The 25,900-nt window shown below is 40.2% G+C and overlaps 1 protein-coding gene across 1 annotated transcript in view; it reads right to left on the bottom strand.

The window, feature by feature from the left end:
* The window catches only part of Ocrl (Oculocerebrorenal syndrome of Lowe), a 255,729-nt gene that overhangs the window by 140,027 nt on the left and 89,802 nt on the right, over positions 1-25,900 (bottom strand). The window contains exons 8-10 of the mRNA XM_071665596.1: positions 21,673-21,835; positions 14,545-14,729; positions 6,823-7,041 (exon numbers count right to left, since the gene is read on the bottom strand). Of these exons, the coding sequence (XP_071521697.1) occupies positions 6,823-7,041; positions 14,545-14,729; positions 21,673-21,835 (567 nt within the window). The remainder of the gene's footprint in view (positions 1-6,822; positions 7,042-14,544; positions 14,730-21,672; positions 21,836-25,900) is intronic.

Raw genomic sequence — 25,900 nt, 5'->3', positions numbered from 1 at the left:
TAACCAGTCAACAATACAGTCACCCCTTTCTTGATAAATTCCACTGCAACACCATCCAAACCTGCTGCCTTGCCAGCTTTCATCTTCCGCAAAGCTTTTACTACCTCTTCTCTGTTTACCAAATCATTCTCCCTAACCCTCTCACTTTGCACACCACCTCGACCAAAACACCCTATATCTGCCACTCTATCATCAAACACATTCAACAAACCTAAAAAAATACTCACTCCATCTCCTTCTCACATCACCACTACTTGTTATCACCTCCCCATTAGCCCCCTTCTTGAAGTTGCCATTGATTCCCTTGTCTTATGCACTTTATTTACCTCCTTCCAAAACATCTTTTTATTCTCCCTAAAATTTAATGATACTCTCTCACCCCAACTCTCATCTGCCCTCTTTTTCACCTCTTGCACCTTTCTCTTGACCTCCTGCCTCTTTCTTTTATACATCTCCCACTCATTTGCATTATTTCCCTGCAAAAATCATCCAAATGCCTCTCTCTTCTCTTTCACTAACAATCTTACTTCATTCCACCACTTACTACCCTTTCTAATCTGCCCACCTCCCACGCTTCTCATGCCACAAGCATATTTTGCACAAGCCATCACTGCTTCCCTAAATACATCCCATTCCTCCCCCACTCCCCTTACCTACTTTGTTCTCACCTTTTTCCATTCTGTACTCAGTCTCTCCTGGCACTTCCTCACACAAGTCTCCTTCCCAAGCTCACTTACTCTCACCACTCTTTTCACCCAAACATTCTCTCTTCTTTTCTGAAAACCTCTATAAATCTTCACCTTCGTCTCCACAAGATAAAGATCAGACATCCCTCCAGTTGCACCTCTCAGCACATTAACATCCAAAAGTCTCTCTTTCACGCACCTATCAATTAACACATAATCCAATAACACTCTCTGGCGTTACATACTTACATACGTATACTTATGTATATCTCTCTTTTTAAACCAGGTATTCCCAATCACCAGTCCCTTTTCAGCACATAAATCTACAAGCTCTTCACCATTTCCATTTACAAAACTGAACACCCCATGTACACCAATTATTTCCTCAACTGCCACATTACTCATCACTATAACCCATCACTATAACCTGGTCTCGTGCATCAAAACTGCTAACACATCCAATCAGCTGCTCCCAAAACACTTGCCTCTCATGGTCATTCTTCTCCTGCCCAGGTGTATATGCACCAATAATCACCCATCTCTCTCTCCATCCACTTTCAGTTTTACCCATATCAATCTACAGTTTACTTTCTTACACTCTATCACATATTCCCACCACTCCTGTTTCAGGAGTAGTGCTACTCCTTCCCTTGCTCTTGTCCTCTCACTAACCCCTGACTTTACTCCCAAGACATTCCCAAACCACTCTTCCCCTTTACCCTTGAGCTCTGTTTCATTCAGGGCCAAAACATCCAGGTTCCTTTCCTCAAACATACTACCTATCTCTCCCTTTTTCTCATCTTGGTTACATCCACACGCATTTAGATACCCCAGTCTGAGCCTTCGAGGTAGGATGAGCACTCCCCGCGTGACTCCTTCTGTTTCCCCTTTTAGAAAGTTAAAATACAAGGAGGAGAGGGTTTCCAGCCCCCCCACTCCCGTCTCCTTTAGTCGCCTTCTACGACACGTGAGGAATGCATGGGAAGTGGTAGAGGATGTGTGGATCAGGTGTTTGCTTTGAAGAATGTATGTGAGAAATACTTAGAAAAGCAAATGGATTTGTATACAGCTTTTATGGATCTGAAGAAGCATGTGATAGAGTTGATAGAGATGCTCTGTGGAAGGTATTAAAAATATATGGTGTGGGAGGCAAGTTGTTAGAAGCAGTGAAAAGTTTTTATCAAGTATGTAAGGCATGTGTACGTGTAGAAAGAGAGGAAAGTGATTGGAAGTATTCTTTCTCCCCTATCCCCAGGGATAAAATTTCTATGTGGCCTAATTTTCATGCTCAATACAAATCCAGGGTTGATATATTGTTTTTTTTTTTTTTTTCATACCTCGTCGCTGTCTCCCGCGTTTGCGAGGTAGCGCAAGGAAACAGACGAAAGAAATGGCCCAACCCCCCCCCATACACATGTACATACACACGTCCACACACGCAAATATACATACCTACACAGCTTTCCATGGTTTACCCCGGACGCTTCACATGCCTTGATTCAATCCACTGACAGCACGTCAACCCCTGTATACCACATCGCTCCAATTCACTCTATTCCTTGCCCTCCTTTCACCCTCCTGCATGTTCAGGCCCCGATCACACAAAATCCTTTTCACTCCATCTTTCCACCTCCAATTTGGTCTCCCTCTTCTCCTCGTTCCCTCCACCTCCGACACATATATCCTCTTGGTCAATCTTTCCTCACTCATTCTCTCCATGTGCCCAAACCATTTCAAAACACCCTCTTCTGCTCTCTCAACCACGCTCTTTTTATTTCCACACATCTCTCTTACCCTTACGTTACTTACTCGATCAAACCACCTCACACCACACATTGTCCTCAAACATCTCATTTCCAGCACATCCATCCTCCTGCGAACAACTCTATCCATAGCCCACGCCTCGCAACCATACAACATTGTTGGAACCACTATTCCTTCAAACATACCCATTTTTGCTTTCCGGGATAATGTTCACGACTTCCACACATTTTTCAAGGCTCCCAAAATTTTCGCCCCCTCCCCCACCCTATGATCCACTTCCGCTTCCATGGTTCCATCCGCTGACAGATCCACTCCCAGATATCTAAAACACTTCACTTCCTCCAGTTTTTCTCCATTCAAACTCACCTCCCAATTGACTTGACCCTCAACCCTACTGTACCTAATAACCTTGCTCTTATTCACATTTACTCTTAACTTTCTTCTTCCACACACTTTACCAAACTCAGTCACCAGCTTCTGCAGTTTCTCACATGAATCCGCCACCAGCGCTGTATCATCAGCGAACAACAACTGACTCACTTCCCAAGCTCTCTCATCCTCAACAGACTTCATACTTGCCCCTCTTTCCAAGACTCTTGCATTTACCTCCCTAACAACCCCATCCATAAACAAATTAAACAACCATGGAGACATCACACACCCCTGCCGCAAATCTACATTCACTGAGAACCAACCACTTTCCTCTCTTCCTACACGTACACATGCCTTACATCCTCGATAAAAACCTTTCACTGCTTCTAACAACTTGCCTCCCACACCATATATTCTTAATACCTTCCACAGAGCATCTCTATCAACTCTATCATATGCCTTCTCTAGATCCATAAATGCTACATACAAATCCATTTGCTTTTCTAAGTATTTCTCACATACATTCTTCAAAGCAAACACCTGATCCACACATCCTCTACCACTTCTGAAACCACACTGCTCTTCCCCAATCTGATGCTCTGTACATGCCTTCACCCTCTCAATCAATACCCTCCCATATAATTTACCAGGAATACTCAACAAACTTATACCTCTGTAATTTGAGCACTCACTCTTATCCCCTTTGCCTTTGTACAATGGCACTATGCACGCATTCCGCCAATCCTCAGGCACCTCACCATGAGTCATACACACATTAAATAACCTTACCAACCAGTCAACAACACAGTCATCCCCTTTTTTAATAAATTCCACTGCAATACCATCCAAACCTGCTGCCTTGCCGGCTTTCATCTTCCGCAAAGCTTTTACTACCTCTTCTCTGTTTACCAAATATTGTTTGTGCACCATTAATTCCTGTAATCATTCAAACAATTATGTGTTTCAAAGAATGTGATTATTTGCATCACATTTATTGGGTATCTGTCATCCACAGTTGGCATTATGAAATCTTTTTCCATAATCTTTTGGAGTATAAATCCTTTTATGTTATGTTTCAACCTGAAAAAGGGGCAAAAAAAAAACAACCTAAACCTGCAGTTTTTGGCATTTTCTTGAGTATAGAGATTTGCTTGAAATATCAGAAAAAAATATTTTTCATCCTGAAGACAAATCTGGGGACGATATATTGTTTGTAATCAATTAAGTACTGTACTTAAACATTCAAACAATTACAAGTTTAAGAGATTTCTTGAATATTCTCTTCATATCTATTGGGCATCTGTTGGGCACAGGAAGCATTTTGCGATACTTTCTTTAAAAATCATATGCAGAAGCCTCTCATTATGTTATCCTCTCATTTTGTAATATTTCACCTTTAAAACAAAATCTTTTCAAGGCTAAAAAACACCCAACAATTTTTTGGCATTTTTCTTGGGTAACTATTTTCGCTTGAAAACCTCAGTATAAGGCCTACTTTACACACTCAATACAAATGTATGGATGAACTATTGTTTAAGGGCAATTAAGTCCCATATGCATGCATTCAACTGATAATGTGTTTAAAAGATTTTACGATTATTTGCTTCTTATTTGTTGCATGTGTGTCCACCAGAGGATGCATTGAAGATATCTTCCAGGATTATTTCAGGTATATAAGCTTCTCATTATGATGTACTGCAATTTTAACATAACGTTTTTGGTCCAAAACATAATCTTAGGAATGAGTGCTGGAGAGGGGCATGATAATAAGAGCATTCCAAGTGGAAGTACTGACTAGGGTGTCCCCAAGTGGTTTAGCCATATGAAGAGCATAAGAAAAGAAATACTGACTAAGAGGATCTACATGCTAGAGTTTGAGGCAGGGAGGATGAGGGGGAAACCAAGAAGGAAATGGAAGATGGACTGTAGGAAGTTTTGGGGTACAAAGATTTAAAGTATTTAAGTGGGTGTGAGATGTACATGGGATAGAACAGAATGCAATGATGTGATATATTGAAATCTATGTACTGTCAGTGGGCTGAACCAGGGAATATGAATCAGTCAAAGTAAACTATGGAATAGCCTGTGGAACCTGACAGTGGATGGTGAGTTCTTATATAAGTATACAAATGAAGACAGCTACAGAGTAAATCATTGTAAATGAGCCAATCATTTATTTTTTCTTGACACTATCTTCCTAAGGTGTAAGAAGCAACATGTACCTTATGTACCTTATCATACCTTCCTGCCCTAGTTCCTTCTTCAGTGGGACTCCCACAGCACTCAGGAGGTCAGCCACATCCATAAGTCTTAAAGTGTGATGATGTGGACTGAGCACAAGGCAACTGAGAAGTATGTTCAGTGTCCTACGATTAGAAGCTTTATTTTAGGCATGATGGGTTTGATGATATGTTGAAATGGTATTTGTAATGTTGGAGTGATGGGTGGTGTCTAGAATACAGACAGGAAAGGGCAACTTGTACATATCTGAGAAGAGTAGTTTTAGACAGGTGTATGTCCGGTAGGGTGGTGTATAAAACTGGGTTGGAAGGGCAGCTGCCTAACAACTGTTAGGTTAATGTATCTTGTATATCACATATGAGTGCTGACCGTACATCAGGGGTTATCCTGGTCAAGGTGGAGTCCTGCATCCCTTCCAACAAAATCTCTCTTGCCCTAATTATAGTTTAATTGCTCCTGCTCCAATGCCAGTCCCACCAGGAATAGAGCATAACAGGTCATAAAACTCTCCCATGCTCTGAAACCAATTCTGTTTTCATCTCTGCTCAGAACTGCAAAGCTATTCTTTGTAATGTCGCCATGCTTTCATACAACATTAGAATAATGATCTGATTTTTTTGTACTCACAAATCTCTGATTACTTCTTCATTTCAAATACTCTACTCTCTTCCAACTTAATAAATCTATATATAATTCTTCAACTAATAATGCTCCTCTTTTTGGTATCTTTCCTCTAATCAATTCAACTTTGGAGGATTCTGCATCTAGTCCTCTTCAGCCATCTCCTACTAAAGAATGTAAGCCTCCTATTTTTTCTTGTGCAGAGTCTTCCATGTTCTTTCCCAGCTCTAAGTGGGCAAGGTATATGGCCCAGATGGCATACTCCCCTCATGCCTCAAAGAAGTATACTGCTAAGCTAGCTCCAATCCATGTTCATCTATTTGGTCTCCATCTGAACATCCAGCCTCTTCCTTTTCTTGGAAGAATGCCTTAGTGCAGCCCATTCCTTAGAAGGGAGAATATTCTAATCCTTCCAACTATCAGCCCTTACTTCTTTTGTCTATTAAGTCTTTGAAACTCCTTAATTCACCTTCTCAAGCATTTAAAATCCCATTCTCTTCACTGTAATCACCAGTAAGACTTTCACAGTGCAAGGTTCACATGTGATCTCTCCTATGTGACTCACCTCTAGTTATCTCTCAGGGATTCTGGTGAAATATGAGACTGCTAATACCATGCTTAAAAAGCTGCTTCAGTAAGAAATCAGGACCAACTCCTAAAATAAGGGTTGCATAACAAGTTAGATGAACCAGTCAAAACCTTTAGTATGAGCATTCTTATCCTGTCTCCTGTTTCTACTGGGTGATTCAAAATAAATGAACAATGATCTTTAAGCACAAAGAAAATGAATCTGCAAATCTTACCTTATCCATCTATACCAAAGTTTGATGGATCATAAATGCATATTGCTATAGGCTAGAAAACAAGGGGGGGAAAATACATAATCATTACGAATCCACAAAACTGTTACTATTTCTTTTATCAGTATCTATTCTACTAAGAAAGGGTATATTACATACATCAAGAATTGCTTAATACCTTGCTCACATTTGTCTCTAGAGACCTACATTCAGGATGCCTTTAAACTGAAGTAAACTCTTCACTTCAATCCATACAGACACAAAGATATTTTCTTAAGATCTCACTATAATGGCTCGTCAGAACTTACTTAAGCATACACAGAACAAATCACACATACCTTGAATCCCATTCATCACTGTCGACATCATATTTGAAAGTAGGTTTAAAAGTAATCTCTCCTTCTTTGAATTTATGAAATATCCGCTTTAAGTTTCTTTGCTGCGTAAGTTGATCATTTTCAAGAAGAATCTTAAACTGTCCACTACTAGCAATTTCTCTGATGTTTACATCATATGGATTTATTCTGTAGTTCATATCCCCAATGAAGTATATATGTCTGAAAAAAGGGAGGAGTAACAAATTAAATGAATAAAATCAAACTCAATAACAAATAAATGTAACCACATAATGATAAAACAACTGAGACCCAAACATCACCATTATAAAACCAAAGTCAGTGCAATAAATCACCAATGGCATGACCTTCCTGCCACCACAGAATTAAAAGCCAGGGTGCAATGCCCAAAACATTCTGAGTGGTTCCTTGATAGTCTAAAGTTATGCATGTTTACCTAATACATGTTTAAATGGATATCAGTCTGATGGAATGCTGTGCTTATTATTTGCTCTTACAGAAATTCTACAAGGATGAAACAAACCAAGTAAAGGAGTAAAAACCTGATACAATACAAGAGTTTTAATCATTACTATTGCAAAAAATATCACTCTTATGACAGAGAAATATCTTCTTTCTTAGCCAAGCTCTGCAAATGTACAATATATCTGGATACTTTTTTTTCATCAACAGGGCATTATCAAAAATTCCTAAGACACTCACCACCATGTATTTACATCCACCTGGGCAAGGGGCTCTGCAAGACTTTCTGTATCAGCAATATATGACATTTAGCAATCTAAATGAAAACAAGTATAAGGAGAGAGTGAAGGGAATGGAAGACTTTCAACTCATGAACACAAAAAAATTTAAGGCCCATTCCTTATCAGATTTTCTTTCCATACCACTTATACTGACAAAACTTGCACACTGTACTAGTGCCAGAAGTCAAGAATACATAAAGGTTGAGCATAATGAGGGAATAAACTTTAAACATCCCAAAAACTGATTTCATATTCAGGCTTTAGCAAACTAATTTCTGAAGCTGATGTAAAACATATGCCCTGAGCTTGTGAAAGGACATTTTTGGATTAGAATTCCTATCATTCTTCATTCACATAATTTTCTTATAAAACCACTCAAGCCATATGGGTTGCTTTGATGACAAAGGAAAACAAGCAAAAAAAAATAATTGTCACAATGCAAGCAAAACAACATTGTGTCCTAAAGGATGATAAGACAAGTACTCAAAAAAAATATTGCTAAAGGGTACCATTCGCCCTATCCATGATGCCATGCCACCATATTCCCCAGCTTCAGGATTCTCTACCATCAGTCTCAAGCTGTTAAAAGTTGTCATATGGTAAGCAAATCTATTTGGGGGAAGGTGAGTTGGGTGTATGAGAAGCGAAAGACAAGTGAGGATTCTAGCTCAAACGTATGCTTTTCACACACTTAAAGCCGACTTTTTGAGCCAAATCCCTCACTTGCCTTTCACCAACCTAATCCTAAAATACTAAAACTATATCCTGCATAGTGGAAAGGACATTTTCCTGAAAAGTTGACTGCTAAGTGAAATTCTAGAATGGGAAACCTGTTTTTTTCCCTATCCCTATAAAAGTTGGAACAGAAGGAGCCAAGCAAGGGGTGCTCAACCTCCTTGAGGGCTCAGGCTGGGGTGTCAATATTTGTGTGGATGTAACCAAGATGAGAAGAAAGGAAAAATAGGTAAAATGTTTGAGGAAATGAACCAGGACATTCTAACTATGTGTGAAAAAAGCCCAAGGGTAAGGGGAAGAATGGTTTGGCAATGTCTTAAAGGTAGAGACAGAGATTAGTGTGAGGGCCATGGTGTGAGCTAAGAATGGGGTAGCACTTATGCAAAAGCAGTTGTGGGAAGGGTGAGAGTGTAAGGAAGTGAGTTCCAAACCAATGTGGGTAAAATTGAAAGTGGATTATCTGAGATGAGTAATTGTTACTATTCATGCACCTCCCCAAGAGAAAAATAATGAAAAGAGGCAAGTGTTTTGGGGGTACCTGAGTGAGTGTTTCAGCAGTTTTGGTGCCAGAGATCAGGAATAGTGATGGGTGCTTTATATGCAAAAATGAATAATGTGGCAATAGAGTATAACTTGGGAGATGGAGTATTCAGTATGGTGAATAGAAATGGTAAACAGCTTGTGGAGTTGTGTACAGAAAAAGCACTGGTGACTGTGAATAACTGGATCAAAGAAGGACACACTAAATTATACGTGGGTGAGTAAGAAAGATGTTCAGCGGGCATTACCAAATTTAGTACTTATTGACAGGAATGCAAAAGAGAGACTGTTGATTGTGAATGAGCTGAAAGAGGCAGCTGGAAGGAAGACTGATCATTATGTAGTAAAGTCAAGGATGAAGATCTGTAAGGGTTTTTAGAAAATAGGAACTACTATGGGTGAGAAGAGGGTGGCAAAATTAAGTGAGCTTGGAAAGAACTGTGTGAATACCAGGAGATATTGAGTACAGAATGGAAAAAGGTGAGAGTAAATGAAGCTATGGGAGTAGGTGAGGAATGGGAGACTTCAGAAAGCAGTGCTGGCATGTTTGAGAGAAGTGTGGCAGGTGGAAGGTGGGCAGGTGAGACAGGGTAGTGAGTGGTGGATGTGAAAGACAAAAGAGAGGTGCATGAGCAGTACTTACATGGAAGGAGTGCATCTGTTGGGATACAAGAGAAAACAGCAAGGTGCAAGGGCTGAAAAACAGGGCAAATGAGAGATGGGGTGAACAAGTAACAGTAAACCTCCGGGAAATAAGAAAATGTTTTGGAAGGAAATTAGTACTTTGAGAAAAACAGAACAAATGGGAACATCAGTGAAAGAAGCACATCACAAGCAGTGATGAGGTGAAGAGATGGAGTGAGTACTTTGAAGGATTGTTGAATGTGTCTGATGGTAGTATGGCAGATGTAGGGGGTTTGGGATGGGGAGAAATGCAGAGTTTAGAGAATAGTGGTGAAATCCATGCATATGATGAAATGTGGCAAAGTGATTTGATGATACTGCAGCTGAATTTCTTAAGAAGGGGGAGATGGATGGATGGAGTGAATAAGATTTTGAGTGCTTGGTGTCTGTACATGCAGGAGGGTAGGTGTGCATGGGAATAAGTGAATTGGAGCAATATGATATAGAGGGGTCAATGTGGTGTCAATGGTGTGAATATGAAGCAACTGGGGGAACCATGGTATGGTAATGAGTACAGCTGAGAGAGCTGAGGAAGGTGTGCTGAAATGGTTTGAATACATAGAGAGAATGAGTGAAGAGAGGTGGACATAAAAGATATATGTGTCAGAAATGGAAGGGAAAAGGAGAAGGGGGAGAGACCAAACTGAAGATTGAAGGATGGAGTGAACATGTTGTAAGGTGAAAGACGTGCATGGGACAGAGCAAAGTGGAGCAATGTGGTGTGCAGGGGGGATACATGCTGTCACCTGACTGATCTAGGGCATACAAAGCAACCTGGAGAAACTATGAAAAGGTGTGAGGGGTCTGGTTGTGGATAAGAGGCTGTGGTTTCAGTATAGTATACATGAAAGCTAGAAAATGGATGTGAGCAAATAAGGCCTTTTCTTTGTCTGTTCCTGGTAATACCTTGCTAAAGCAGGAAACAGTGAACAAGTATGAAAAAAATGGAAACAAAATGTGAAAAAATAAGAACAAATGTGAAAAATATTGGAGGTGATACCTGGCAACTATGCAAACCTCCAGTCACTAAAGTAAAGAAAGCAAAGGATCCTTCAAAGGCAGGTAGGAAAAATTCTGCCAAAAACTGCTGAAAGATTCTTCCACCCTACAGGTTAACTGTGCAGTTAAGTAGAGCACAAAACATTCCCTTTGGAAACTAATGTAATGGGTCTGATTACCTAACTTCTTGATTATGAAATGAATAATCATCAAAACAAAATATACCACTTCAAAAAGAGTATTATGTAAGTATCATGGACAGACCTCTTTCTTCCCTTGAACAGCTTAACTGTGGGATTCTCTTCCTTCTTTTGTCTTTCCCTTTTCATATAACCTTTCTTCCTTTAAGTCAGGTCTTTAAACACCTACAGAGCCCTAACTAATTTCCACTTTCTTTCACTTTAACTCTTTCCTTTCACCTGAAATGGCCTTGACTAGGGCATGTTATTTGCCTATGCCATGTCTGTCACTACAAAAAAAGAATAAGTGTGGTTATCAAAAAAATATAACCCAAATAACAATTATCTTTTTGTTCAAGGGGGATTCATCAGAAACTAAGAAAACTGAGAAATATGAACTAAAAAAAAGGTAATAATCTCTTTCTAAAGATTAAAGTTACTAAAAACATGACTGCCACCAAGAATTAATCATCTCTGAAGCAGAACAAGTGATCATCATTACACATTTTTTTTCTTTCAAACTTGTTCAACATTTCCCACATTAGCGCTGTAGTACCAGAAATGAACAAAGAAAAGGCCTCATTCACTCACATGCACTCTGTAGCAATTTTGTGTAATGCATCAAATCCACAGACCCTTATCCACAATCAAGCCCCACATAGCTTTCTGTGATTTCCCCTGGCTGCTTCAAATGCCGTAGTTCAGTCCACTGACAGCACTTCACCCCACCATATCACTCAAATTCACAGTATCCCTTGCATGCCTCTTACTCTCTTGCATGTTCAGGCTCTGAAGACCCAATATTCTATTCTCTCCATCCATCCATCTCCAATATCCTCTCCACTTCTCATACAAAAATCCTCTTTCTCATCCTCACTAAATTCTCTCCATGTGTCTAAATCACTTCAGCACACTCTCTTCAGCTGTCTTGACCACACTCTTCTTATTACCACACCTCCCTCTTATCCTATCAATATTTACAAGATCATAATATATCTTTAAAAAACTATCTTTTAGCCACAAAGATTGTTACCAAAGCTGATATTTCCACAGAAGTACGTAGAAAGAAAATGAAGTTTATAACTGTGAAGGCATTTATCCTTAGAAAGAAGCTTTATAATCCTCAATCCATGACAAGTGTTATCTTTTCCTCATTTTCATTTTTCATGATTACATATTCTGGTTGGTAAGGTTATTTAATGTATGTATGACTCACGGTGAGGTGCCTGAGGATTGGCGGAATGCGTGCATAGTGCCATTGTACAAAGGCAAAGGGGATAAGAGTGAGTGCTCAAATTACAGAGGTATAAGTTTGTTGAGTATTCCTGGTAAATTATATGGGAGGGTATTGATTGAGAGGGTGAAGGCATGTACAGAGCATCAGATTGGGGAAGAGCAGTGTGGTTTCAGAAGTGGTAGAGGATGTGTGGATCAGGTGTTTACTTTGAAGAATGTATGTGAGAAATGCTTAGAGGAGCAAATGGATTTGTATGTAGCATTTATGGATCTGGAGAAGGCATATGATAGAGCTGATAGAGATGCTCTGTGGAAGGTGTTAAGAATATATGGTGTGGGAGGCAAGTTGTTAGAAGCAGTGAAAAGTTTTTATCGAGGATGTAAGGCATGTGTACGTGTAGGAAGAGAGGAAAGTGATTGGTTCTCAGTGAATGTAGGTTTGCGGCAGGGGTGTGTGATGTCTCCATGGTTGTTTAATTTGTTTATGGATGGGGTTGTTAGGGAGGTGAATGCAAGAGTTTTGGAAAGAGGGGCAAGTATGAAGTCTGTTGGGGATGAGAGAGCTTGGGAAATGAGTCAGTTGTTGTTCGCTGATGATACAGCGCTGGTGGCTGATTCATGTGAGACACTGCAGAAGCTGGTGACTGAGTTTGGTAAAGTGTGTGAAAGAAGAAAGTTAAGAGTAAATGTGAATAAGAGCAAGGTTATTAGGTACAGTAGGGTTGAGGGTCAAGTCAATTGGGAGGTGAGTTTGAATGGAGAAATACTGGAGGAAGTGAAGTGTTTTAGATATCTGGGAGTGGATCTGGCAGCGGATGGAACCATGGAAGCGGAAGTGGATCATAGGGTAGGGGAGGGGGCGAAAATTCTGGGAGCCTTGAAGAATGTGTGGAAGTCGAGAACATTATCTCGGAAAGCAAAAATGGGTATGTTTGAAGGAATAGTGGTTCCAACAATGTTGTATGGTTGCGAGGCGTGGGCTATGGATAGAGTTGTGCGCAGGAGGATGGATGTGCTGGAAATGAGATGTTTGAGGACAATGTGTGGTGTGAGGTGGTTGGATCGAGTAAGTAACATAAGGGTAAGAGAGATGTGTGGAAATAAAAAGAGCGTGGTTGAGAGAGCAGAAGAGGGTGTTTTGAAATGGTTTGGGCACATGGAGAGAATGAGTGAGGAAAGATTGACCAAGAGGATATATGTGTCGGAGGTGGAGGGAACGAGGAGAAGAGGGAGACCAAATTGGAGGTGGAAAGATGGAGTGAAAAAGATTTTGTGTGATCGGGGCCTGAACATGCAGGAGGGTGAAAGGAGGGCAAGGAATAGAGTGAATTGGAGCGACGTGGTGTACCGGGGTTGACGTGCTGTCAGTGGATTGAATCGGGGCATGTGAAGCGTCTGGGGTAAACCATGGAAAGCTGTGTAGGTATGTATATTTTGCGTGTGTGGACGTATGTATATACATGTGTATGGGGGTGGGTTGGGCCATTTCTTTCGTCTGTTTCCTTGCGCTACCTCGCAAACGCGGGAGACAGCGACAAAAAAAAAAAAAAAAAAATATTCTCATAATTTTCACCACATTACATATGTTAATCATAACAACTGCTGTCACCTCTGACCTAAGAGAACCTAGGCATCCAGTTACTTACCATCCATAAATGCGAAACGAAATAATGCAAACTTCTTGCATGCTCTACACTAAACTTTTTCTCATTCACTGAAGCTTTCAGCATATCTCCAGTTCTTCTCCCTTGCATAACTACTTTTCACTGAAGCTTTCCCACCGCCGAAAGTAGTGATCATCACATCCAAATAATTCTTATTTCATTTGCATTTGTCATTTCCTGCATGAAAGAAGTTGCATCAAGAAGATAACAATACGCCTTTACGGGAAAAATACTTACTTGACTCCTTCCTACATTCATTCTCTCTAAAAGCAATACAAGAGTGGAAGATTTCCAGCCACCCCACTCCCACCGCTTTTAATCACCTATAACAAGATAGAAATAGATGAGCAGAATTCCATATAAATACCATTCAAAATTTCTTGATATCTCAATGACTGCCTATATCATTTGTAAATCAAAATCTTTTCTATAAGCATCAAAGACATCTAGTTCAGCTTTCCTTAGAATATTTTCAAAATGCTACCCTCATACATTCATCATTACCTCCTATTAGATTCCATTTAGCCATAAAAATTTGAATGTATTAGCATCCTCAGTTGTAGGCATACGGCTTGTAGCTTTGGCTATATGTGCCTTTTGCTGGAATGATTTGCAGAATTGGAATACCTAGCCTTATAGGCTAACTGAAGGAAAAGGATGCCTCATCCCCTGAGGAAGACTTGCTACCCTGCTGTACCCTACAGACCTATTCCTGCTATAGACTAGAGTTGCACATATGAAGGCTCTTCATGTAAAATGATGTTAACAAAAATTGTAGCTTCCTTCGTTAGGAAGCTTGTGTCAGTTTGCATCCCATACTATGTAACCCTTCCACCAAACCAAGTCTGATGAAGTCCTTCACTTCTGATGATTTCCAATTTGCTCACTGCCAAAGCTTCTAAAATACTACCTTATGATACTTACTCATGATCTCGTATTGTTTTTGGAGGGCTATTGATGTTATAATGGAAGCACGTACGCTGGAATATACAATCATGGTCTTCATTTCTCCGGTCCAATTCATCTTGGTGTGCTGCTAGGTGAGCATTGACGAAGCAAATGGAAGTGCTGTGTAGGTCTAATCGTATAGATACAGCACCTTTGTTTCCCTGTGATAAACAAAAAGACAATCTAAAAATAAAAGTATTTTTTCTTTAAAGGGCAGAAAATAAAAATGCTGACATTTTCACACATAAAGCAAACAAAATAATCAATATCTGGAGCATTTTTGTTTTCATATGATGAATGAAAAATGAAAGAACTGATAGAGCACCTACGTTCAGTGAAAAAAACAATGAAAAACGTTGCACCACTATTCTCTGATAATGAGTAAAAGCCAGTGAAATGACATGGCAATTATGTTTCCCTACAATGTACAAAGAAAAAGTATACTTAGCTGCAGATGCCATTCCTCTGCTCTCTGGCAGTGACTAAAAAACAGTGCATGAATACAAAACATTTCCCTTGTGATGAACAAATCTCTGAAGATAGGCAAAGACACCATGCTTCCATTCCTCTATTATGAATACATAATGTAACAAATACAGAACAAAATCACAAAAGAAAAATAATCATACAATCTTTTTATTCCCCACGGACAAAATGTTCTCTGGTGACAAGAATAGATGGTTACAAAATATAACACTTATTACTTCCCTGTGATGAACAAAAAAATTACAACAAGCACAGCATCAATGTTCTCCTCTAACTAGTAAAAACAGTAACTACCATGTAACTGAAGTGTTACTGTATAATAATGATGAGCAAATCTATAGTGTGTAAAACCTTCTTTTGTGATAATTGTCAATGAAAAGATGACTTTGTTCTCATGTAAAGAGCAATAAACTGTGATCACAGTGCCAGTACCTTTGGAATGGATAGTGAGTACTTTTTACTCTTAAAATAGGAGTAAAATAAGAAAGTAAATCCTCTCTGTTTTCTTGATTCAAGCAAACTTTTCAATGGAAAAAACAAAAAATGTTACCTTAACCCTGGATTATAAATTCACAATGGGCACATTTAAAGATATGACAACACCATTCCTGAGCAAGTATCAAGATAGTGTTCTGCATCTGGGGAGGTGCATTCCAATCTTCACCCTTTCCTGGCAAAATTCAGCTTCTATCCTCCCTCATTCTTGTCTTTAATCTTGTATTCTCTCATTCCTTCTCATATTTCCACTTCCACAGTAACTGTGCTAGAGAAATTTAGTCCATCATGCCTTACCCATTCAGACTCTATCACATTACTTATTACTCAACATCATGTCACCAATGCATGGCTTTAGCCCTATATATAATGATAACATCCCTTTTCATCTTTTATTCTGTGGACTTCCCATCAGCACAACACCATCCATACAGCAGACAATGAACAGTTCTTCAAGAGATGTAGGGATAGACCAACCAGAGGACATAACATAAAATTATTAAAGAAGCTTGTAAAGAAAGATGTGAAGAATTACTTTTATAGAATAAGAGTGGTGGAAGAATGAAATAAAATGACTGAAAACATGGTTAATGCAGACAGCATGCAGAACTTCGAGAAGTTTGTTAGTAGACAATGTTTAAGGGATGGGATCCTACGAGTGTAAAACTCGCTCTCCATACACCATAAAGAGTTAATTACAAATAAGTAATCATACATTTTAGATAGAAGCCAGCAGCTTTACATAAGTTGAAAAACAAGGTATCTTCAATCATCTCATCCCCCATGAAATGTTAGATACAGTCTAATTCTACATGGTGCACAAAATCAGTATATCATGAAGGTAGTGCATCTATCATGTGAATCCCCCTTGATACTGTTTATAATGTACTATACATGGATAATAATTCCAAAAAGCTTGCAATGAAAAGATACAAACCATATCAGTAGGTTATAAAATGCCATAATAATGGCACCAAAATTTTAAAGTGCTTAACTGATACTTGGCTTAAACAAGGTAGCATCTGAAACAAATGAACAATAGACTTATTTACACACATCCCCTGTAGCTGTTATATTATGGGATAACATAAATAGTCAAGACCCCACACACTACTCTGGTATTTACTTTGACCACTTAATATCTTCTGGTTCATCCTGCTGGGAGCATCTTCGTCCCTACATGACACCAGTTCATTCTATCCAATGCATGCCTCTCACACTCCTGAATGTTCAAGCCCTGATTCCTGAAAACTCCATTCACTCCATCTTTCTATCTCTTTGGTCTCCCTCTTCCCCTCCCATCTCCTTGGTCTCCCTCTTCCTCTTCTCCTACACTTATAAGAAAAAGATCCTCTTTGTCATGCTTTCTTTGTTCATCCTCTCCATATGCACAAACTAGTTCAACATAACCTGGTCAGTCCTCTCGCTCAATTACACCTCCCTCTGATACTGTCATTTCTCTCTCAATCAACCCAACTCAAGCCATATAACTATTTTCAGGTACACTTTCACTTTCAACATATCCATCCTCTTTAATTCTTCTGTGTTCAAGGCAAATAATTCCATCCCTATAACAATGTTAGGACTTCTACATTTTCAAAAATACTCATGGAAAATAACATCATTGAAAAAGAAAAGGATGGAGTTTTGATATAGCACTGTTATAAGGATGGCTAGATTTCATTTGAATGTGCCGGAGTTAGGGACAAAGTCTGAAATGGAAGGATAGATTGAGGTAGTATGAGTGACAGGTATACTAGTAAGAAGGGGTATTTAGAATTCTATAATGCTATTTTTCATAATACACTTTATTAGGAGAGACTGAGTACAGAATGGAAAAAGGTGAGAACAATGGAAGTAAGGGGAGTGGGGGAATCAGTGATGGATTGCGCAAAAGATGCTTGTGGCATGAGAAGAGTGGGAGGAGGGTTGATTAGAAAGGGTAGTGAGTGGTGGGATGAAGAAGTAAGATTATTAGTGAAAGAGAAGAGAGAGGCATTTGGACGATTTTTGCAAGGAAAAAATGCAATTGAGTGGGAGATGTATAAAAGAAAGAGACAGGAGGTCAAGAGAAAGGTGCAAGAGGTGAAAAAGAGGGCAAATGAGAGTTGGGGTGAGAGAGTATCATTAAATTTTAGGGAGGATAAAAAGATGTTTTGGAAGGAGGTAAATAAAGTGCATAAGACAAGGGAGCAAGTGGGAACTTCAGTGAAGGGCGCAAATGGGGAGGTGATAACAAGTAGTGGTGATGTGAGAAGGAGATGGAGTGAGTAATTTGAAGGCTTGTTGAATGTGTTTGATGATAGAGTGGCAGATATAGGGTGTTTTGGTCGAGGTGGCGTGCAAAGTGAGAGGGTTAGGGAAAATGATTTGGTAAACAGAGAAGAGGTAGTAAAAGCTTTGCGGAAGATGAAAGCCGGCAAGGCAGCAGGTTTGGATGGAATTGCAGTGGAATTTATTAAAAAAGGGGGTGACTGTATTATTGACTGGTTGGTAAGGTTATTTAATGTATGTATGACTCATGGTGAGGTGCCTGAGGATTGGCGGAATGCGTGCATAGTGCCATTGTACAAAGGCAAAGGGGATAAGAGTGAGTGTTCAAATTTCAGAGGTATAAGTTTGTTGGTATAAGTCAATTGGGAGGTGAGGTGAGTTTGAATGGAGAAAAACTGGAGGAAGTGAAGTGTTTTAGATATCTGGGAGTGGATCTGGCAGCGGATGGAAACATGGAAGCAGAAGTGGATCATAGGGTAGGGGAGGGGGCAAAAATTCTGGGAGCCTTGAAGAATGTGTGGAAGTCGAGAACATTATCTCGGAAAGCAAAAATGGGTATGTTTGAAGGAATAGTGGTTCCAACAATGTTGTATGATTGCGAGGCGTGGGCTATGGATAGAGTTGTGCGCAGGAGGATGGATGTGCTGGAAATGAGATGTTTGAGGACAATGTGTGGTGTGAGGTGGTTTGATCGAGTAAGTAACGTAAGGGTAAGAGAGATGTGTGGAAATAAAAAGAGCGTGGTTGAGAGAGCAGAAGAGGGTGTTTTGAAATGGTTCGGGCACATGGAGAGAATGAGTGAGGAAAGATTGACCAAGAGGACATGTGTGTCAGAGGTGGAGGGAACGAGGAGAAGAGGGAGACCAAATTGGAGGTGGAAAGATGGAGTGAAAAAGATTTTGGGTGATCGGGGCCTGAACATGCAGGAGGGTGAAAGGAGGGCAAGGAATAGAGTGAATTGGAGCGATGTGGTATACCGGGGTTGACGTGCTGTCAGTGGATTGAATCAAGGCATGTGAAGCGTCTGGGGTAAACCATGGAAAGCTGTGTAGGTATGTATATTTGCATGTGTGGACGTATGTATATACATGTGTATGGGGGTGGGTTGGGCCATTTCTTTCGTCTGTTTCCTTGCGCTACCTCGCAAACGCGGGAGACAGCGACAAAGCAAAAAAAAAAAAAAAAAAAAAAGTTTGTTGAGTATTCCTGGTAAATTATATGGGAGGGTATTGATTGAGAGGGTGAAGGCATGTACAGAGCATCAGATTGGGGAAGAGCAGTGTGGTTTCAGAAGTGGTAGAGGATGTGTGGATCAGGTGTTTGCTTTAAAGAATGTATGTGAGAAATACTTAGAAAAGCAAATGGATTTGTATGTAGCATTTATGGATCTGGAGAAGGCATATGATAGAGTTGATAGAGATGCTCTGTGGAAGGTATTAAGAATATATGGTGTGGGAGGCAAGTTGTTAGAAGCAGTGAAAAGTTTTTATCGAGGATGCAAGGCATGTGTACGTGTAGGAGGAGAGGAAAGTGATTGGTTCTCAGTGAATGTAGGTTTGCGGCAGGGGTGTGTGATGTCTCCATGGTTGTTTAATTTGTTTATGGATGGGGTTGTTAGGGAGGTGAATGCAAGAGTTTTGGAAAGAGGGGCAAGTATGAAGTCTGTTGGGGATGAGAGAGCTTGGGAAGCGAGTCAGTTGTTGTTCCCTGATGATACAGCGCTGGTGGCTGATTCATGTGAGACACTGCAGAAGCTGGTGACTGAGTTTGGTAAAGTGTGTGAAAGAAAAAAGTTAAGAGTAAATGTGAATAAGAGCAAGGGTATTAGGTACAGTAGGGTTTAGGGTCAAGTCAATTGGGAGGTAAGTTTGAATGGAGAAAAACTGGAGGAAGTAAAGTCTTTTAGATATCTGGGAGTGGATCTGGCAGCAGATGGAACCATGGAAGCGGAAGTAGATCATAGGGTGGGGGAGGGGGCGAAAATCCTGGGAGCCGTGAAGAATGTGTGGAAGTCGAGAACATTATCTCGGAAAGCAAAAATGGGTATGTTTGAAGGAATAGTGGTTCCAACAATGTTGTATGGTTGCGAGGTGTGGGCTATGGATAGAGTTGTGTGCAGGAGGGTGGATGTGCTGGAAATGAGATGTTTGAGGACAATGTGTGGTGTGAGGTGGTTTGATCGAGTAAGTAACGTAAGGGTAAGAGAGATGTGTGGAAATAAAAAGAGCGTGGTTGAGAGAGCAGAAGAGGGTGTTTTGAAATGGTTTGGGCACATGGAGAGAATGAGTGAGGAAAGATTGACCAAGAGGATATATGTGTTGGAGGTGGAGGGAACGAGGAGAAGTGGGAGACCAAATTGGAGGTGGAAAGATGGAGTGAAAAAGATTTTGTGTGATCAGGGCCTGAACATGCAGGAGGGTGAAAGGAGGGCAAGGAATAGAGTGGTGTGATCGGGGCCTGAACATGCAGGAGGGTGAAAGGAGGACAAGGAATAGAGTGAACTGGATCGATGTGGTATACCGGGGTTGACATGCTGTCAGTGGATTGAATCAGGGCATGTGAAGCGTCTGGTGTAAACCATGGAAAGCTGTGTAGGTATGTATATTTGCGTGTGTGGACATGTATGTATATACATGTGTATGGGGGTGGGTTGGGCCATTTCTTTCGTCTGTTTCCTTGTGCTACCTTGCAAACGCGGGAGACAGCGACAAAGCAAAAAAAAAAAAAAAAAAAAAAAAAAAACTTTATTATAAATCATCATTAGAGCCAGTGATCTTACTTCATATTCAAATTCTGTAGGCTCAATTTGCATAGTCTGCATCATGCTGTTAATGCTTCTATTCAATGAAGCATGTTAATTAAACTAATCCTTCTTTTGCAAACATAATCTTTTGCAAACACAATTTTGCTCGTCATGATCTCATATAATTTTCAACACTCATTCCGATATTACAGTATCCAAACCTCCAAACTCACTAGGACTGCTAGGCTTTCTTAAGCCACAGCCCTCCTGACATAATGTATCATGACTTCTACTTTCAAGGGCAAAAATATTGCTAATTAATTTTTTTTCTATTAACTTTCAACCTCCTATTCTCATGCACTTCCAAAGTTCTCTGTAATGGTTTGAAGCTTCTAGTGTACCATTTAACATACCATATGACAACACTTGCTGTACCCTCCTTTCTATTCTTTTCTGATATTACATTTCAACCTATATTACCAGCATCAGACAGAAGTTTCCCTAAAAATCTTTCACATGTAGGTGTGAGGGTTAGGTCCAGAAGGGGCTGTCCTTATTCCAGAAGCATTTTACATCTTTCAAACACTTTTAGACACTATTTCGTGAACCCTAGTACCTAAAATAATATCAACAAACAAAAGTATGCAAACTCTCATATGGAAAACCATAATCTTAAAACTCAACACGGTGGCACAAGAAAAGGGACATGGTAGCCACTGTTGCATTCTTCATGGAGACTCCTGCTGGATGTTACTTACTACTCCTTTCATCAAGATATAAACCAGAAATAGGGACCAATCACATGTATATCACTTATATTTCAATCCCTATTCAAATCTTCATTTGTCCAAACAAAATTCATACTCTCATGAACTCTTGTACTGATTGTAACAGCTTTTCCCCAACTCTATAAACCATAAACAAAATTCATTACCTATTTCAAGCAACTTTTGTATGATCTTACAAGTCCACTGTATTTTTATATATGCTTTCCTAACAATTCCGGCACCCATCTTTATACAACAATATTCATATTTATAGTAATGATTATATAACATTTTGACATGTTTCACACTAAAAGTTACACCAAAAAAGGTTAAAATTACCATCTTGTTCATAATGCCAGTGCCCACAGTGTCAATGGCAATATTGCGTACGTAGGCCAAGTGTTTTTCTTGCACAAGGACAATGAGCATCATACCCACTAAGCGTACCAGGCGGACTTTCTGATACTTAGCCTTCGGGTGAATACCATTCAGCACAGCATTTCTAGAATAATTGTAGAAAGACATTAGTCATTTAGGTAAAGACTGAAGAAGTCCATGGGCACAAAATGTAAGATATTTACTAAAGGTGATTATGGATTTCATCACAGTCAGCATAGCATGCAGTAAAAGAAACACTGAAATCAGTGGCTGTCTTTTTAACCCTTTCTATGCTGGACACAGTTTTCATTAAGGGGCTATTTAAACAGGGAACCTGGCTTTTGTTGTATAAAAGTGGCACTTCAAAAATGCACCAGTGAGGGTGGTATAGTAATCATAAACTGCCAAGTCTGCAATGCATTCACCCACATAAAAGAAATGTCCCATTCACTCAAATTGACGCATCTATTTATTCATTATACTTATTCACTGTCTCCCGCGTTTGCGGGATAGCATAATGAAACAGACAAAAGAATGACCCAACCCACCCACATACTCATGTATATACATAAATGCCCACACATGCACATATACATACCTATACATTTCAACATATACATACACAGACATATACATATACACACATGTACACACTCATACTTGCTGCCCACATCCATTCCTGTTGCCACCCCGCCACACATGAAACGGCACCCCCCTCCCCCATGCGTGCACAAGGTAGTGGCAGGAAAGACAACAAAGGCCTTACTCATTCACGCTCAGTCTCTAGCTGTCATGTATAATGCACCAAAACATCAGCTCCCTTTCCACATCCAGGCCCCACAGAACTTTCCATGGTTTACCCCAAATGCTTCACATGTCCTGGTTCAATCCACTGACAGCACGTCAACCTCGGTATACCACATTGTTCCAATTCACTCTATTCCTTGCACGCCTCTCACCCTCCTATATGTTCAAGCCCTGATTGCTCAAAATCTTTTTCACTCCATCCTTCCACCTCCAATTTGGTCTACCACTTCTCCTCGTTTCCTCCACCTCTGACACATATATCCTCTTGGTCAATCTTTCCTCACTCATTCTCTCCATGTGACCAAACCATTTCAATACACCCTTTTCTACTCTCTCAACCACACTCTTTTTATTACCACATCTCTCTTACCCTTTCAAACCACCTTACACCACATATTGTCCTCAAACATTTCATTTCTAACACATCCACCCTCCTCCGCACAACCTTATCTATAGTCCACACCTTGCAAACATATAACATTGTTGGAACCACTATTCCTTCAAACATACCCATTTTTACTCTCTCAGATAATGTGCTTGCCTTCCACACATTCTTCAACACTCCCAGAACCTTCGCCCCCTCCACTACCCTGTGACTCACTTCCATGGTTCCATCTGCTGCCAAATCCACTCCCAGATACCTAAAACACTTCACTTCCTCCACTTTTTCTCCATTCAAACTTACCTCCCAATTAACTTGTCTCTCAACCCTATTGTACCTAATAACCTTGCTCTTATTCACATTCACTCTTAACTTTCTTCTTTCACACACTTTACCAAACTCAGTCACCAGCTTCCGCAATTTCTCACACAAATCAGCCACCAGCCCTGTATCATCAGCGAGCAACAACTGACTCACTTCCCAAGCTCTCTCATCCACAACAGACTGCTTACTTGCCCATCTTTCCAAAACTCTTGCATTCATCTCCCAAACGACCCCATCCATAAACAAATTAAACAGCCAGGGAGACATCACACACCCCTGCCGCAAACCTACATTAACTGAGAACAAATCAATTTCCTCTCTTCCTACACGTACACATGCCTTAGATCCTCGTTAAAAACGTTTCACTGCTTCTAACAACTTGCCTCCACACCATATATTCTTAACACCTTCCACAGAGCGTCTCTATCAACTCTATCATATGCCTTCTCAAGATCCATAAATGCTACATACAAATCCATTTGCTTTTCTAATTATTTCTCACAAACATTCTGCAAAGCAAACACCTGATCCACACATCCTCTACCACTTCTGAAACCACACTGCTCTTCCCCAATCTGATGCTCTGTACATGCCTTCACCCTCTCAATCAATACCCTCCCATATAATTTCCCAGGAACACTCAACAAACTTATACCTCTGTAATTTGAGCACTCACTTTTATCCACTTTGCCTTTGTACAATGGTACTATGCAAGCATTCTGCCAATCCTCAGGCACCTAACCATGAGTCATACATACATTAAGTAACCTTACCAACCAGTCAACAATACAGTCACCCCCTTTTTTAATAGATTCCACTGCAATGCCATCCGAACCCGCTGCCTTACCAGCTTTCATCTCCCACAGAACTTTTACTACCTCTTCTCTGTTTACCAAATCATTCTCCCTAACCCTCTCACTTTGCACACCACCTCGACCAAAACACCCTATATCTGCCATTCTATCATAAAACACACTCAACAAACCTTCAAAATACTCACTCTATCTCCTTCTCACATCACCACTACTTGTTATCACCTCCCCATTCGCCCCCTTCAATGAAGTTCTCATTGATTCCCTTGTCTTATGCACTTTATTTACCTCCTTCCAAAACATCTTTTTATCCTCCCTAAAATCTAATGGTACTCTCTCACTCCAACTCTCCTTTGCCCCCTTTTTCACCTCTTGCACTTTTCTCTTGACCTCCTGCCTCTTTCTTTTATACATCTCCCACTCATTTGCATTATTTCCCTGCAAAACTCATCCAAATGCCTCTCTCTTCTCTTTCACTAACAATTTTACTTCTTCATCCCACCACTCTCTACCCTCTCTAATCTGCCCACCTCCCACGCTTCTCATGCCACAAGCATCTTTTGCGCAAGCCATCACTGCTTCCCTAAATACATCCAATTCTTCCCCCACTCCCCTTATGTCCTTTGTTCTCACCTTTTTTCCATTCTGTACTCATTCTCTCCTGGTACTTCCTCACACAAGTCTCCTTCCCAAGCTCACTTACTCTCACCACTCTCTTCATCTCAACATTCTCTCTTCTTTTCTGAAAACCTCTACAAATCTTCACCTTCGCCTCCACAAGATAATGATCAGACATCCCTCCAGTTGCACCTCTCAGCACATTAACATCCAAAAGTCTATCTTTCGTGCTCCTATCAATTAACACATAATCCAATAACGCTCTCTGGCCATCTCTCCTACTTACATACGTATACTTATGTACATGTCTCTTTTTAAACCAGGTATTCAAAATCACCAGTCCTTTTTCAGCACATAAATCTACAAGCTCTTCACCATTTCCATTTGCAACACTGAACACCCCATGTACACCAATTATTCCCTCAACTGCCACATTACTCACCCCTGCATTCAAATCACCCATCACTATAACCCGGTCTCATGCATCAAAATTACTAACACACTCACTCAGTTGCTCCCAAAACACTTGCCTCTCATTATCTTTCTGCTTATGCCCAGGTGCATATGCACCAATAATCACCTATCTCTCTCCATCCACTTTCAGTTTTACCCATATCAATCTAGAGTTTACTTTCTTACACTCTATCACATACTCCCACCACTCCTGTTTCAGTAGTAGTGCTACTCCTTCCCTTGCTCTTGTCCTCTCACTAACTCCTGACTTTACTGCCAAGATATTCCCAAACCACTCTTCCCCTTTACCCTTGAGCTTCGTTTCACTCAGAGCCAAAACATCCAGGTTCCTTTCCTCAAACATACTACCTATCTCTCCTTTTTTCTCATCTTGGTTACATCCACACACATTTATACACCCCAATCAGAGCCTTCGAGTAAGATGAGCACTCCCCGCGTGACTCCTTCTTCTGTTTCCCCTTTTAAAAAGTTAAAATACAAGGAGGGGAGGGTTTCCAGCCCCCCGCTCCCATCCCCTTTAGTCGCCTTGTACAACATGTGAGGAATGCGTGGGAAGTATTCTTTCTTCCCTCTCCCCAGGGAATATACATCTTTTTATTCTCCCTAAAAAATCAATGATACTCTCTCACCCCAACTCTCATTTGCCCTTCTTTTTATCTATATATATATATAAGGTAGCGCAAGGAAACAGACGAAAGAATGGCCCAACCAACCCACATACACATGTATATACATACACGTCCACACACGCTCATATACATATGTTGGAAAG

Source organism: Panulirus ornatus, chromosome 10, assembly GCF_036320965.1.
Source record: "Panulirus ornatus isolate Po-2019 chromosome 10, ASM3632096v1, whole genome shotgun sequence".
Lineage (NCBI taxonomy): Eukaryota > Metazoa > Arthropoda > Malacostraca > Decapoda > Palinuridae > Panulirus > Panulirus ornatus.
The sequence above is the reverse complement of the archived record's forward strand: the minus strand, read 5'-3'. Positions and strand labels throughout refer to the sequence as shown.